General features: G+C 46.0%; 1 protein-coding gene and 1 long non-coding RNA gene across 3 annotated transcripts in view; one reads left to right on the top strand and one right to left on the bottom strand.

The window, feature by feature from the left end:
• LOC147133816 (uncharacterized) overlaps window positions 1-16,534 on the top strand; it is a 39,894-nt gene that overhangs the window by 8,980 nt on the left and 14,380 nt on the right. The window contains exons 3-5 of one of the 2 annotated variants that reach the window (XR_015081918.1): window positions 6,763-6,950; window positions 9,042-9,269; window positions 11,263-11,359. This is a non-coding gene — a long non-coding RNA (uncharacterized LOC147133816). Of the gene's footprint in view, window positions 1-6,762; window positions 6,951-9,041; window positions 9,270-11,262; window positions 11,360-16,534 lie in introns of those variants that run through there. The other variant, XR_015081917.1, reaches the window with a different exon arrangement.
• pou4f4 (POU class 4 homeobox 4) lies at window positions 1,738-7,101 on the bottom strand. The gene is made up of 2 exons (XM_086013228.1): window positions 6,821-7,101; window positions 1,738-4,685 (listed from the first exon to the last, which is right to left on the bottom strand). The coding sequence occupies exons 1-2, from the start codon at window positions 6,938-6,940 to the stop codon at window positions 3,621-3,623; spliced, it is 1,185 nt and encodes a 394-aa protein (XP_085869354.1). The 5' UTR covers window positions 6,941-7,101; the 3' UTR covers window positions 1,738-3,620.

Below are 16,534 nucleotides of genomic sequence, written 5' to 3'. Positions count from 1 at the left end.
AATAAAAGAATAACAGATTAGACTTCCACGGCCTCCGTCCTAATCCCCACAACACGCGCACTCGTGTGTGCGGGGGGGGTCCTGAGGTAGAGAGAGGGGGTTGTTTGCATATATGTGTGAGTGAGAGAGCGCAAGCGAAAGACTTAGTAGCGTAACAGAGGCCTGCTATTCTCCAGGGCCCCCCCTCATGCCCCCCCCCCACCCCCACCCCACCCCGACGCTGCACTCAAGACTCGGAGCGTCATTAAAGTTTCATGGCCGCAGCGCTCGGCCAAGGTCTATTTATGAAAATGTGCTTCCTCGCTTCATGGAAAAAAAAAAGAGAGAAAAAACCGAAGCAGACAAAAGCACACGAGGCGGATGCGCGGCTGCACTCGTGTGTGCGCGCGCGTGTGTGTGAGAGTCGCATGTGCACGGCTGACGTCTGCCGGACGTGTCGTCGCTCGCCTTTCGCCTGCAATTCGGCTGCCAAATCGGCGGGATGAAAGCAACAAGTCGCTTGTTTCCATCTTTGACTATCAAACGTCATTTTGTTATTTAAAGTTCCCCCCAAAACAACTGTTCACGTTTTGGAGCAGCCAATGACTGGAATGTGTGACGATGATGTCATGTTTCCAGAAAAGGTCCGATACAATTCGTCGCGCTTTTGACAGAGACTTTTTTGGGCCAGTCGTCAGATACATTGGAGCATTTGTTTCAGGGATTGATGGCACCACCAGAAAGTTGCAACAACAAAAGAATCTGGGGAGTGAGCAATGACTGTCCAATTTTTTTTTTTTTTTTTTTTCATCAATTGGTCGGATACGGTTGAACATTTTCAGAGTGACCAATGACTGTCACTAGATTTGCAAGTGGCCTATTAGTGTCAAATATTTTAGCACCGGCCAGATACTTTTCGACACTTTTTAGAGTGGCCAACAAGTTTGTGATGTCAATGACTGGTGAATGTTTTCAACATAGATGGTGTCAATATTTTTGGGGCATGTGCCCATGCCCAAAAGGTGCCTATGGCCAATAACTGTCAAAGATTTCCAGCAATATCAATAGGCTTTGTGGAGTGGCCCGTGACTTTCTTTCCCTCTAGGTTGCAATCCAGTTGATCGCTATTTGTGAGTGGCCAATGTTGTCCTCCAAGCTCGTTATGTTTCCAGCATTGCTCATCACTACTTTTGAGAGTGACCAATGACTGTAGAATGTTTCCAGCAGTTCTTTTTCAGAGCCGCCAATGACTGGACCACTCACTTAGAAAGGCCGATCGTGCTTTCAGAAAGGATCCACTTTTTAGAGTGCCAAATGACAGCGGAATATTTTCAGCACTGGCCCGCAGACAATTAAGCACTACTTTTTTCGAGCCACCAATGACCAAATCGCTTTTGCAGAGAGGCCCATGACTGTTTGCTGTTTTCGGCATTTGAGGTGCAGTCAAACACTTTGTAGAGAAACCAATGACTGAATCGCTTTTTTAGAAAGGCCAATGATTGATTTTTGTTTTTCAAAATGAATCAAATCAGAGTGACCAATGACTCGTTATTTTCACAGCATCAATCAGATGAAATTAATCACTACTTTGTGTGTGTGTGTGTTGGTATGTGGGTGTGTGTGTGTGTGTGTGTGTGGCCAATAATAATAAACACATTTTCCTCCCTGTTTTCATATTAATATAAATCAATGAATGGATTATATAAATAAAAATATTGAAAATGATGAAAACAATAATAACGGATTGTTGTGACCGTATGACGTAAAACGTGCACGTTTTATTTCACCTTCTGTCATGTACACAGACACATTATTGAAGAACACACTTCCACAAATGAAATTCATTCATTTAAATAAAAGTAAAAAAAATCGAAATAAATTAATTTTAAATAAAAACAAAGGGTGGGGGACATGTTTAAATAATGAAATGAATAAGTTATGTATCTACAAAGTGCGCTCCGTGTGTGTCGGGAGGTGGGCGGGCGGGGCGAACAAATAATAAGATACAATGGTTGCTATGATCAATAATACAAATCAATGGATGGTCGTACTTGATTGTCAAAGCATCATTGTGGTGACAGCTTTTTACAGTGACTCGTCCTTCGACTGTGAATCCAAAAGAGAAAACAAGAAAAACAAAAGTTGTTGCTTTTTTGCGTGAGTGTGTGCGTTAAATCACCATGAACACTTTGAGTGTGTGCGTGTGCGCGTGTAGTAATGAGGTAGACACACAGCCGCGACACGACGGTGTGTTGCTGCTTCTTCTTATTGCGATGCGTTCGTTGCACTGGGAATTTCCTCGACTCGCACAGAAGACGCCCTCCATCGATTGAAAAAAAAAAATCCATAAAAAATAAGAAAACAAAACATGCATGTGGCTTCTATTTCGCTCTCTCTCTCTCTCTCTCGCTCGCTCTTTGTCATCATTAAAAATAATCAACAGAAACAATTCAATGCATCGGTGCAGCCTATTCACACAATATGTACAATGATAAATATAAAAAAGGGAGTCATTTGTATTTTTTTTTTGTACAACAATTGCCTTATGAATGAAGAAGTCCGAGCGTGGTGCCTTCACGGGGGTTTTATCCAAATCCTTCAGTCCCTCGTCCCAGTCCAGTTTTTGCCCACGTGGAAACATCTGAACAAGACATTTCATCACCGTAGGGGGAAAAAAACATACATATATTTCTGTATCCATCCATCTATGTATGGACAAAAAAAAATAATACGTATTCTAAAATGTACTTGAGTATGGAAGGATTTGTCAAGGTTTTTTTCAATATCATAGGATGGAGAAAATTTGCATTAGCCACAAGTCAGTCTTGTAGGTGACAACTTTCAGAAATGACCTCAACTAGGGTCACGGATGGGGAATATCTTGCTTCTCCTGATCATTAATACTCCCTGATTTTTGTTGTCCTCCACCAATCACGCTCTGCCTCTGTTTTACGTCTTTTTTTAACGTCATGGCGTCATCATTCGAGGACAACGATCAGGGTTCAATTTTTCAGGAAAAGAAACACTCCTAAAAATCCGCTTGAGTGCAGTGACGAAATGTTTGTAATTTCCAATAGCAATACGGGTGATGAAATGTCTCGTTTCAAATTGGAGAATTCCTGTTTTAGTGCGTTGTTATTGTTGACCTCTCTGCGTCTATTTTACGTCACGACGTCATATGCGAAGTTTTGTCAAAAGGAAGGTGTACAACGTACAGGTCCACAAAAATGTCAAATTCGAGCAATGTGCAGACGCCAGCAAATCTACTCAAGTAGAGTAACGAGATATTTCGTTACTTGCTCGAGATGATGAAATGTCTCGCGGAGGCCCAAACGTAGCAGGCGGCCATGATTTGTCTGCCCCCAAAAAACGAACGGGGGATAATTCTTTTTTTTTTCATGGCGGTTGCGTGAAATCGAAATAGAGAACAGATACGTGAAGGATCTGCTCAAGTCGAGTAACGAAGTATATTTCGTTATTTCCCGCAACGCTCGAGGTGATGAGATGTCTCGTTGAGGCACGAACATAGCAGCCGCCCCATGACTGGTCTCCCCAAAGTGAAACTAAAAAAAAAGGAGGGGGTAATGGGGGGGGGCTTTTCTTTTCTTCTTTTTTTTTTTTGTTTTGGATTTTCGTTGTTTTTAGTGCGTGGCCGAGAACTTCATGCGCTTCTGTTTCTGCCGCTGGTTGCAGAACCAGACGCGCACCACGTTCTTTTTGAGGTCCAGCTTCTCGGCGATGGCGGCGATCTTCTCGGACGAGGGCCGCGGCTGCACGGCGAAGTAGGCCTCGAGCGAGCGCTTCTCCGGCGCCGCGATGGACGTGCGCTTGCGCTTCTTGTCGCCGCCGCTGAAGATCTCCGGCTTGGCCATCTTCTCGCGCTGCGCCCGCTCCGCCTCCTCCAGCCAGGCCTCCAGGATGGGCTTGAGCGCCACCATGTTGTTGTGCGACAGCGTCAGCGACTCGAACCTGCAGATGGTGCTCTGGCTCAGGCAGCCCACGCCGGGGATCTTCAGGTTGGCCAGCGCCGCGCCCACGTCCGCCTGCGTCACGCCCAGCTTGATGCGCCGCTGCTTGAAGCGCTCGGCGAACGACTCCAGTTCCCGGGGGTCGGGCTCCGCGTCGCCGCCCGCCCCGCCGCCGCCGCCGCCGCCACCTCCGCCTCCGCCTCCGCCTCCGCCAACGCCGCCCACCACCACCCCCGCCGCCGCTGCCGCCGCCGCCGCCGCCGCGGCGGCGCCCCCCAGCGAGCCGTGCGAGGCCAGGCCGTGCGCGTGCATGTTCATGGACTGCGCGTGGTGCGCGTGGTGCGAGTGGTGCGGGTGGTGATGGTGGTGGTGGTGGTGCTGCATGTGGTTGATGGCGCTCATGTGCGACGCCGTGGCGGCGCACACGTCCGAGCCGGCCATGGCGCCGGCCAGGGAGATGCCGGGCGTCAGGTGCTCCAGCAGGTCGCCCTCCAGGCCCTGCGCCGGCTGGTGGTGGTGCGCCGCCGGGTGGTGGTGCGACGTGAGCACGGACGGGTGGTGCAGGTGCGCCGACGACGACGTGGGCGTGCACGTCATGCTGGTCATGGTGGTCATGGTGTGGTAGGTGGCGTCCGGCTTGAACGGGTGGCTCTTCTGGCTCACGATGTCCACGGCGGCCAGCGCCTCCGCCCGCTGCAGCAGCGTCTCGTCGAAGCCGGCGAAGATGTTGCCCTGCAGCTGCCGGCACACACAAGCGCGTTTAGACATGCAGACCCGGGCCGGGACCGCAGCAACACGCAGGCGGCTCCGCTTCCTTCAAAGGCTTACTCGGGCTCAGGCGCTGACCGGAAGTGCGCGGCTCGCGACCGACGCGCGAATGGAATGGCAGCGACCTAACGTGACTTTCGCTCGCTCTTTTCTGGGCTTCGCCAAATCGAAAGATCAACTCGCAAATGTCGCATTCGGCGTCCTTCGATGCATCCCGAATTAGCAGACACGTTTATTCAATAATCGATGACGCGCACATATATTGATTGCCATTTTGCTCACCAGCAACAAAGTAAAAGGGGAGAGATGACCAAAAAATTCGAATCCAAAGAAGAAAAATGACGGCAAGCAATATACTCGAACAAAGTGTGGCAAGTGAACATGACAGCCCATAAATGCAATTGTCTTCACACTGTGACCGGAAGTTCCTGGAAATTTTCTGACATGCCCATTCACGCTTATTATTCATAGTGTCTATAGGATCTCATTTGGAAAACGACAACAACAAAATACAGAGTCAACTTTCGGTCATTTTGCTCTTTAATGCCGCAAGTGTCTACAAACCGACGATTGACGGGCCCACCATTACCCACCATTTTGCAGTTTAAAAAAACAAACAAACAAACAAACTTCTACAGACGCGGTCATTTTGGTACAGTGCACGTCTGGAAACTAACACAAATCAAGGAGTGCATTTTAATGGCATGCCCTGCACATATATGGTCATGTTGCTGTTAATTGGAGTTACACAGTGACCGGAAAAAAAACAACAACTATACGAAGTCAAGTTAAATAACAAAGTGGGATTTTTTGGGCTCTTATTTTCATTTCCACTGTAATTGGAAGTCTCTCGGCATTAATAGGCCAATTCGATTTTCACCTTTAATGATATGTCGATATGTGGACATTTGGCATTTATCGCTATTTCCACAGGACTGACAGTGTCGGTGATCTCCGACCACTAAATTACAGTTTCAACTTGAACAAAAAGTTTCATGACATGCGCATAGATGGTCACTTTGCTCTTATTTTGACCGAGAATTCACGTCCAAACTAGAGCCCCACGTTTACATATATTTCCATTTTGCTCATTAATGACAAATTGACATTTTGCTGTTGATTTGAGTGTCAAAGTGACCGAAGTGCATGCTGAAAACTGCGAGGCCGACTGAAGTGTCAAGTTAAATGACATCACGCCCTTGTCATTTTGCTGGTTAATTGCATTTATACAGTGGACGGAAGTGTCTGGGGATCGAAATTGAAAGAGTCTTCACACACACACACACACACACATTTTTTGTAGCCCAATTTATATGTGAAATTCGTTTTAACAAATTTTTTTTAAAAAAACGAGTTCATATTATTCAAGTCATACTATATTTGTAGATCATTAAAAAATGCAATTTGATTTCTATTCCAATGCTGGATTTTTTATTTTTTTTAAGCTTTAACACTTAATTGTATCGGCCACCATTCGAAACTTATTTTCGTTGTAGGCCCACGTAAAAAAAAAGTGAGTCAGTCCCAAACTGCGCCAATGTGCACCGAAGCGAAGGTCTTCTTTTCAAAATGACGATTTGGTGAAAGCTCACACACTCGACGTCTGTCAATTGTCAGCACTTGTCTCCGACAAGTTTCCTGCTGACTCGAGTGCAATGAAACGGCCCCTTTGCTCGGCAAGTTGCGCAATGTGTGCCAGCAGCGGATCGACGTTCATCTAAAATTAATATTTACAACGTGTCACGCCCCCCCCCACCCCCCACACACACACTTACTTCCTTTTGAATAATTTGTACCTATACAATGAAAGGAGACAGGCGTGACCTCGCATATGAATGACACTTGCCTCCAAAAAACATGCGGCGATGGATTTCATCAGTCCGATTCAATGACGAACGATCGTGTGACCACACGCACTGTTTTTGATGCATAATTGAAGCAGCGCAGCGCAGCGCAGCGCAGCGCAGCGCAGCGCAACGCACCGCACTTGAGCGCTAGAAATATCATGCATGATTTTGCGCGCCTTTTGTGTTTCGGCTCGTTTCAGGTGGACTCCCCCCCAAAGCAATCCCCCGCACGCCCCCCGGCTCCCGTGTTGGACTGACCGACGGCGTGGGCAGGCAGGCCCGGCGGATGGCCTCGGAGCTGGAGTGCAGCGGCGTGTACTTGGGCTCGTGCAGGATGGGGTGCATGCTGAACGGCTGCTTGCTGTTCATCGACATCATGATGACGCAGGTGAGGGGGGAGCGAGGCAAGCTGTCCGTCGTCCTCTTTGCACAAAGACCCCCCAAAAAAACAACAAGACTTCAGGAAGTTGTCAAATGTGTTAAAAAGGGAGAAAAAGGGGTGGAAAGTCCTCCAATCCTCGCGTGTGGAGGGACACTTGAACGATGAAGACGAAGCTGCCCCCCCCCCTTTCTGACGCCTTTATAGGGATAGCCCCGGGAGCAAACCACGCCCCTAGAATGTTTCTCAGCCAATCGGAGCGTGCTAGTCGGATCGGAGCCACGCCCATTCGCGTGCCTCTTTCGTCCGTCTTGCTGAGGAGAAAGCGAGCCAGGCTGGGTGGCCCGCTGCAAGACAAAGTAAGAACTTCGTTTTCAATTTGAAAAAATGCCTACGTTCAAAAAAAAAAAAAATTCCAACGCACCCCCGAAGAGATAGTTGACCTAGAATCAACGGATGGTTTCTAAAAATGAGCCAATGTCAGTTTAAATCGTAAAATTACGCACAACGTGGGTTTTTTGCTCGACATCTTAAATATAGATTAGAAAAGAAAAAGGAAAACATTACATAGTGGGGGGCTAACAATTGATTACGGCCATTTTAATAATTTAGCTGCTCATTTAAATTCACATAAGGTGCGTTATGTATAGGTGTGTGCTGATTTAAAAAAGAAAATGGTCGTTTATGTTTTTATTGCGTACATATATATATATATATATATATATATATATATATATATAAAGCAACTAAATCAAATTGATTTAACTGATGAACAAATTGTACAGAAATTATTTAGTTGTAGGGATTTAATCCATTGATAACAGTCGATTAATCACCAGATCCCACAATTAATAAACAATGCGACCACACACACACACACACACACACCTACACACACAGAGTTATTTATTCAGCTCAGGATTATTAATTGATGTGAGGCGCGCAGGAATTTCCTCTTGCTTGCCTGTGTGAACCACATTCACTTTCATGGCAATTAATGCATTAATTAATCATGCTTCGTTTACTTTGCGGGTGTCCTCGTGGAAGGGAGGGGGGGCGAGACAAAAAAAAAATCCTAAATCAAACATGCGCGCGCACAGGCACGCACGCACAACTCCAAAGATTGCATATAGGCAAGTGACTCACTCCTCATGCTTTATACACAATTCATAAAATAACCTGACTGTTGTGTGGAATTATTTATTGTATACATTTATTATTGGTTTTATTGTAGTCATTTGTTGTATAAATATTATTTTCTATATATTGATATATGTATCTACAGTGGTTTTACAAAGTCTATGCAGCCCTTTTTGTGATATCTATTTTTTGGACTCAATTGAATTTGAAATAAACTTTTCTTTCAGGAGAAGTAAAAAAAAAGAATAATAGTGTGGTCACACAGGAAATGTCAGGAAATGCCTGCTAGAACACCCGAACTTCATTTGGAGTTAATTGACTTGAAATGGTGGCGGGTGTCTGCTGACTTCCATTTAAAAAAAAGAAAAGTTGAAATGATTAGTTCATTGTCACCAAAGCCACATCCCCACTTCGTGATCGAGTAGCTGTCGCTAATTAACAAAATTAAAGTACGCCCCCCCAAAAATCGTGAACAGCCGACTAGAAGAGCCGAACTTCATTTGGGGTTAATTAGAGGCGCTTAAAATGGTGACTCTCAATTGTCAAGAATTTCAATGTTAATTCCTAACACAGCTACAGCCGCAGTTAAAAGAGGTGCAAAAAAAAAAAAGTAATATTCATATTTCAATTTTTCACATCACAAACCTTTCACATTTGCTGTATATTATATTTTTCCGTACATTATTAAGATGTTATAATTGCTAAATTAATCCCGACGCTAATTAGAGTAAAGATGGGAGATGTGCAAAAGAAAATATCAATAATAAAATGAATAATTCAGCCAGTCTCTTAAATGTATGAAAATGTGACGTATCAATGTTTTATATGACATAATTCCACTATTTCATTATTGTTGATATTTTTCTACGAGTTCCAATGGGCAGGTGCCCACCACTAACTCAGTAGAGATTTGTACTACTCCGACTAATAATGCCGACATTCTTTTGTTGTTGGTAACAGGTTTGTAAGCTGTGACCTGCAAAAAGGAGCAGCGCGTAACCCGAGCGAACCCGAGCGAGGTGCCCATTGTCCCTGTTGTGTGCGGGCGGCCCCTCTCCAGAGGGGCCCGGGACCCGCTCATCAAATATGCATCGGCCGCCGTCCTCTGGGAGGCGAGCCAGCGGGCGGGCGGGAAGGCGACACCGGCGCGGAGTCCAGCTGTGCACGGGGAGGCCGACACCAAGCCGGGTAGGTGGTGCGACTGTGCCAGCTAAGCCAGGTGCGCTGACCTCATTTCACTCAACTTTCTTGACTGACATGGTGTGGGTGCCGAATTGGATGAAGGTCCACGAATGTTTTTTTGTGAGGCGTCTCCAGGTGTAAAGATGACACAGATGACAAAAGAAAATTCAACGTTGTTTATTGAAATCACCAACATGTTGAACCAAAAGAGAGCATTCGCTAGCTTGACGCTAACATACAGCATGGTGGAAAATATACGTGTGTTTTTGCCTCTTTCACAAATGGCGCTACTAATAGCTTCTTAGTTTACAGCCAACATTTATTTTTGTGTGTCGATGTCATTTGTGTAAATTTCTCATGCGCACATTTGTTAGCATCCGATGTCACGCCACTTTGTGCTAGTATCTTATTTCGGCCGGTACGCGAGCGAAAACTATTGATGAGCCTCATGCGAAGGTCATTTGTTTGTGTTGAACGGTTGTATGTGTCCCCAAATGTTTTTTTGACGCTGATTTCAAAAAATGCTCCTCCCTTATGTTTTAGCACGTCATGATTTGGAGATATTTTCTTTTTTTTGTTTTGACATTCGACCTGTAAAAGCTCGCGCAAAACGGATTTTTCCATGCGTTGTACTTAATAGCTATGACGTCTCAGAAAAAAAAAAAATCCACCTGTTGCTGAACCTAACGCTTAAATCATATATAGCACTAAATATATTACTATTGTGTAATTCTTCATCAGTGTTGTTGCACATGGGTAAATAAACCCATCCACGTTGCTTTCCAGTCTCCATGAAGTGCTTTGACGCCATCTCGTGGCACTAAATGCAGTTACAAACAATTGGCGTCAGTTGTTTGCGGATTCTCGCGATTGGCGTCAGAGCAGCAAATTAGCGCAAGTTGACTGGATGCTCAAATGTTAGCGCGTTGTACGGCGTCACATGTGAGGAAATAACGTGTGCGGTTGTAGGTGCTGGATGGACTCTTCGGGTGTCCGGGCGAGCTTTTTTAGCCGGGCAAAACACGCTGGCCGCAGCGCGTCTTTCTGCCGCATTTAGCAAATGGAAGCTGCGCCGCGCGAGCTGCGCACGCTCACATCCAGCGCGGTCTTTTCCCAGTTTCTCCTTTTCCCGCTTCCACCTTGAATTATTCATACCGGGTAAAATCTGACGTTGTAAACTTCGCGACAGTTCACCAAAGCGGCCTTTGAGGTGGGGAGGGGGGCGCAGGGGCGGGGGGGGGGCTTGGGGGGAGGCGGCGCGGGGCCTCGCCAAAGGGTAGGCGTTGTCTAACCACACACTTTTAATGTAATTGCCTGTAGGGGTCCTTGTGAATATTTCATTGTCTGCCAGTACAAATTAAAGACGCCAGCGCTTCTCTCAGGAGGAGAGATCCTCTCTCTTTGCACTTTACCTGCAAATTTGTATAACCCGGACGGGAAACAGAGACCGTGTTCCTTCCGCTTGAAGCGATGACAAGCCCGCACTCGTCCGCGTGTCATCGCTGCAGCGCGTCACACTCGACAAGACGACCGGCCTGACCTCGATTGCTCGTCCTAATGGGTGTAGTGGTTAATGTGGCAGGAGTTGTCTTAGTTGTTCTTGGTGTTTCACGAGTTCTAGTTGGTAATGTAGTAGCGGTGGTCGGAGTACTTGTCTCAGTCGAAATTTCTAATCTGGTTGGAGTTGTCATAGTTCAAGTTGTTATTCTTGTACGACTTGTAGTTGTTAATGTAGTAGTAGTTTTCTTAGTTTCATATTTGAATGTAGAAAGTGTCATAGTTGTGCATGTAGAAGAAGAGGTCGCAGTTGGAGTTGTTAAAGTAGCTGTCACAGTTAACGGTGCTAATATAGGGTTGTACAGGTTGATGTAGTTGTTACAGTAAAATGACGTGTCATAGTTGTAGTTGTTCATGTAGAGGCAGCAGTGGTTTACTCTAACTTGATTTCTTCCCTTGTAATCGTCGCGATGTAGATTTTTTGGGTTGTTTTTTTTTTCAGGTTGTGGCTGCCGTTTGTGTAGCGTTCACGGCGGATGCTGTCGACATCGTAAGAGCAGCGACGACAAAAGCCGAGCGAGGCTGACGGAGGAGAAAAGACAGAAGACATAATTTGGATCAATGGATTAACTGAGTGCTCATGTATTATGCAACGTAGCCCTGCAGCACTTGCACGTAACGTTGGCCGCCAATGGTGTGTAAAAGCCTCACCCAGGCCCGACCTGTGTCCTCGCCGTTAGCATCCGGCTAGCCCGCGCGCACGCTGACTAACGCTGACGTTTTCCCACAAATCAACTCCAGGTCGGAAGCTCAGAAACGCTGCGTTGCGCAACCTCACCTTGATGTACGGCGGCCCCAAATTGTCCAAAAATGTGTGCGGCGGAAACATTAAAAAAGGAAATATGTTGCAGTAGTAGTAGTAGTCCTACTTCAAATGTGTTAATGTTGTAGTAGTTGAAGCTGTTGAAGTAGTTGCACTTGGTGTAGTTGTGAGTGTGTCGTCTTAGCTTTAGCTGATGATGTAGTAGAAGTTGTAGTTGTTAAATGGTCTTAGGTGCAGTTGTTTTCACATTTGTAGTTGTTAATGTAGTATGAATAGTTGTGGCTGTTGATGTAGTCGGAATTGTAGTTGTTAATATCGTTGCGACAGTTGTAACCATAGTAGTTGTTAGCGTAGGAGGAGTTGTAGTTGGCCATGTATCAGGAATTGAAGTCGTTGATGTAGTCGATGTTGCTATCGGTGTAGGAGCATTTGGAGTTGTTAATGTAGTAGTTATAGTGGTCTTTTTTTTTTTTTTTTTAATATAGCAGTAGTTGTCAAACTTGTAGTTGCAGTTGTAGTTATTACTGTAGTAGGCAATGTAACAGTTGTACATGGAGCAGGTTTTTGTATTTTTAATATAGCCGTGGTTGTTAACGTAGTTGTCGTTGGTTGTGAAGGGAATATGAGTTGTTGTCGTTGTTAATGTACTAAGAGTGCGAGTTACTATGGCTAATGTAGGACATGTAAATGGAGAGCAACTTTTTGGACCTGTTAATGAAGTAGTTGTCAGAGTTGTCTTGGTTGTAGTTGTTAATGATGTGGGACTTGTCATAGTTGAAATTGTCCATGTATTAGTAGTTGTCAGAGTGGTTAATATGGATATAGTCGCTTGTGTCACAGTCATCTCGGCAGCCGCCTTGAGAATGTTGGCGGCCTGGCTCCCCGTTGGCTCCCCCGTTTTCGAGTCTGTCGGGGCGTCCACCGAGGACCGGGCATCAAACGACAACCCCCGCCCAGCCCCAAAAGAAAGCCACCGTGGCTCATTAGCATACAAACAAAATCCTGCACGCTGTACTACAACAATAGCGCGCTGTCAAACAAAAGGCGTAAACAAGCAAAGACATGTCGCACATCACAAAGGAATTTTTGTCCTCTCTGATGTTTGCCGCCGGGGGGACAAGCAGATCGAGACGCTCGCAAGACGACTCGCCGGATCTATTTTCACATTACAACTAGAGAGAGAGAGAGAGAGCAAGCGAGCTCCAGAAATGCTGAGTGACGTACTAACATGCCAGATTCTGCCAGGATCGCGACGTAGCAGCATCCAAATGCAAACTGGTTGGAATGGATTTTGCAAAAAAAAAAAAAAAACATTTGGGAAAACTCTTAGCAGTATAAAGAAAAGAAAAGATTTGAATGTTTGTAGCTTTTTGTTGTTGTTGCCGGTCCCTTCAAACAGGTTGCCATGACATAAGAGTGCCCGATGTTTTTTTTTTTTTTTCTTTTAGCTCAATAAAACAACAAAATGTAGTAAATGTCAAAGTTGAGGTTGAAAAAAAAATAGTCTAGCACTTTACATTAGCCTACTGACTTTCACGTCAAAAGTGTACATTTTTTGGCATTTTTTTTTTTTAAATTGATGTAGTTGTTGTCATAGATGCGGTTTAACAAAAATGTATTTACAAAATCTGAATGTGTCCAATAAGGTTGTCACCCTACGCTAACCTACGAACTTCTACAAGAAACGAGTGCTGACTTGAAAGATAGTTGTGGGAACATATAGCACATGCATCAACATTTTAAATGTTTTTTTGTTTTTTTTTGCCAAATAAAAAACAACAAAAATAATTTGATCAATGATGCAGTAGTTTGGGTTTAAAACGAAATAAATAAATAAATACATTTGAATGTGTCGGATAACATTAGCAATTTACACTAGCATACTGACTTTCACATCATGAGCGTTGGCCAAATATAATTATGAGATCATTCATCTTCACGTTTTGGACATTTTGTATCCCCCAAAGCTCTTTCTTAATTAACATAATTGTTGTCATCAATGAAGTCATTGTCATAGTTGAGGTTTCACACAGAGTTATTGAAAATCACAACGCATCCAATAACGTAAGCGCTTTACGCTAGACCGCTGACTTATTGCATCATAGGAGGGCAGACATGAAACAGGATAACGAAAACTTTCAGCATATGGATGTTTTTGTGCTTTTTATTTTCTTGTTTCTTTCGTGTAGTCGCTGTCATGGAGTAATTGTCGTCGTCGTAGTTGTGCTCTCAACATTGTGGGTCTGAATGCGCTTGATCATGTTAGCACACTAGACAATTTTTGGCAATAAAAAACAGCAAAAATATGAGCTGTTACCAAAGCTGGGGTTTAAAAACGTATGTAAAATAACGTGCCGCAACGTTAGCATCTTATGCTAGCCTATTTAGCTTGACGGGTATGTGAGTTGAATTTGTTCTTTTCATTCGCGGGAAAGACAAATCAAATACCCCAAAACACCGACAAAACGTGTAGCTACAGACATCCAGCTGGTGCAGCCCAAAGGGGGGGTCTTTGTGTCATTGTGGCCCCCCGCCCTTCCCAACCCGCGGCCTTGACTCCCCAGCAGTTTCGCACTAACAGGATTAGAGGACGGAAAGACCTGGCGACGTATGGGAATATGGAGGTGCCTCCTGTGTCGGGGGCTGGGGGGTAGTGCCGTCCCTCGGTGGCTCCGAGACGGCGGATCCCCGAGGGACGCAAGCGGGACACTCAATCGGCCCATGTGAACATGTGTCCAAGCATGTGCAATACGCAGCTTGATGCTCGACGACAGACAGTCAGTGAAGAGGACGGGGGGGGGAAACGATGTCACCGCGACAAAATGTTGACTCGCGCTCGTCCGACTCGTTTGTTTGCGATGTGCTTGTGATTGCGTTGGCGGCGGCGATTGTTCTTCTCGTAATTGCAGTAGTGAACGTAGTGCTTCCTCTTACGCGACTGCTCCCGGTTTGTTTTGTGAGGGAATTTGCGGTGTAGGCCGCCGTCGCCGCCCTCACCTGTAGCGTTGCGCGGCGGGCGGGGAGCGAGCGCTGGCGCTCTCTCATTACGCCCGCGATGAAATAATGATGACAGGAATATCCATTGTATTATTTATTCATCCCGGGCCGAGGGGGAGCCAGGACGCGTATAAACTTCGCCGCCCGGCCCAGACGCCGCTCACTCGCCGAGCAGAGGCTCGGCGGGCGGCTCACTCGCTCCTTCTTCTTCTTCTTCTTCTCTTTCGTCTTCTTCTTCTTCTTTGGACGCCCTCAGGCCATCGCAGCCTGCGCTTGACTTTTTCATACGCTGTTTTCCAACATGGACGGGATTAGCAGGGCGCTTGAAAGACGATTGGCTTGGAACGATTCACCCGGTCAAAGGGTGCCGCGTACCGCAGGGGGCGAGGCGGGGGCCGGCCGGTACAATGGGGCTCATTGAGGGCTCCTCGCAGGGCTGACGTGACAGCTGCGTGACGGGCGGGAGGCGGCGGCGCCTCCGGGGCACAACAGGTGAGTGACGCGAGCTCAAGTCACGCTGACTAATTATCGCCCATTGATCCTTTAATGGAAGCTACTGTTAGTGTTACTCCGGAGCGCCAGCGAAGCCATCATATGGACAAATACTCTCAGCCCGAGTGACTTGCGGAGACACAGCAAGTTGTCAATTTCCCGGAGTCTTGAAGCAAATTTGGAGGCGATAAACATTAAACATGTTAAACATGTAAACATTCGGAAATTTGGCGGGATAGACATCAAGTTAGGTTCAAACCGGTCAATCCATTTGAGGCACATAAATTGTGTCAAAATTTGCAAATTGGGCAGATAGACACACAATTGCGCTACTATTTGGATTTATACTGTTGCCGGCCCTGGACCGCCCATGAGCTAGGATGTACGCGTCAAACCCTAGCATAGCATCTGCGAAATGTAGCTAAATGTTGCGGTATGACTTGGACACTGACCCTATTACTGCCTTCCGGTTAGGTCTCAAGACGGGTCACCGGCAGGCTGCTTGGCGGCTGGGAGTTGCGCCAAAATGGCTGCCGAGAGTCATCTTCCGCGGATCTTGTTTCACCTGCCAAAACCCTGGAAGCACATACGAACGGTGAAACGCTTTTGTCGCGGACGACAACACATTCCGTGACAGGTGAAAATTTAGAAAGACCAACTTAAAAAAAACACAAAAAACAAGCAGCATTTGTAAAAGTAGCCTTACCCCAGTCTCAACACTCTTGAACTTGTTGAAACATACTTTAAAAGGTATTCCTTAGGCCCCGTTCTCACTCGCTTGCTGTCAAGGAATTAGGACACTATTGTATAACATCACTTTGAGGACACTTAAAGAAGAAAACGTAAAACGGCAGACAATCAATCAATTTAAACACCAGCATGTTCACGCAAATAATAACAAAAGTCTACCAGCTTAATGCTAGCATGCATAAATCCTGGGGTCAGCAATGACGAACGGCAATAAAGTGCGTGCTCGCTGGTCTTCAAAGTGCGACGTCTTGACGGCATTTGCCAACGTGCAGACAATCAGGCGAGGCCTTCCGTGTTGTGAATTAGCGACGCGTTAGCGCGCCACCCGGGGCCCTGCCGGGGGACGCGTTTGGGTGCGCGCCATCAATAATGCAGCAGGCTTCCGCGCTAGCTGCCCGGCAACCGCGCACCAGGAAGCGGAGGCCATGACGACGGAGCCAAAGGGAGAGAAATGCATTGACCTCCGCCGAGGCTTTTTAGGAAAAGACAGAGAAGCAGCCCAACATTTTTGGAAACTCGACCCAGTCTGGATTCGACTTGATTCGACTTGACAGTTGGCGGCCTTGAAATTGGTCCCTTTTGTTAAAAATGCTGGTAAATTAAACACAGGTGAATTGCGTTAAATTGGCACATTTGTCAGAAACGCATATGACGTTATGCTAAAATCGGTCAATTTAGTGTCGTAAGACGTCCAATTGTGTCAAAGTGGCCA

This window comes from Filicampus tigris, chromosome 17, assembly GCF_054856515.1.
Source record: "Filicampus tigris isolate MCC_2025a chromosome 17, RoL_Ftig_1.0, whole genome shotgun sequence".
Taxonomy (NCBI): domain Eukaryota; kingdom Metazoa; phylum Chordata; class Actinopteri; order Syngnathiformes; family Syngnathidae; genus Filicampus; species Filicampus tigris.
This window is presented reverse-complemented; position numbering and strand designations above follow the sequence as displayed.

What these genes read in the sequence shown, in the direction of transcription:
- pou4f4 (XM_086013228.1), bottom strand. Translation starts at nt 6,940, where the DNA reads ATGATGTCGATGAACAGCAAGCAGCCGTTCAGCATGCACCCCATCCTG. An exon ending in CCTGCCTGCCCACGCCGTCG is followed by an intron (nt 4,686 to 6,820) that starts GTCAGTCCAACA and finishes GTGTGCCGGCAG; the next exon opens with CTGCAGGGCAACATCTTCGC.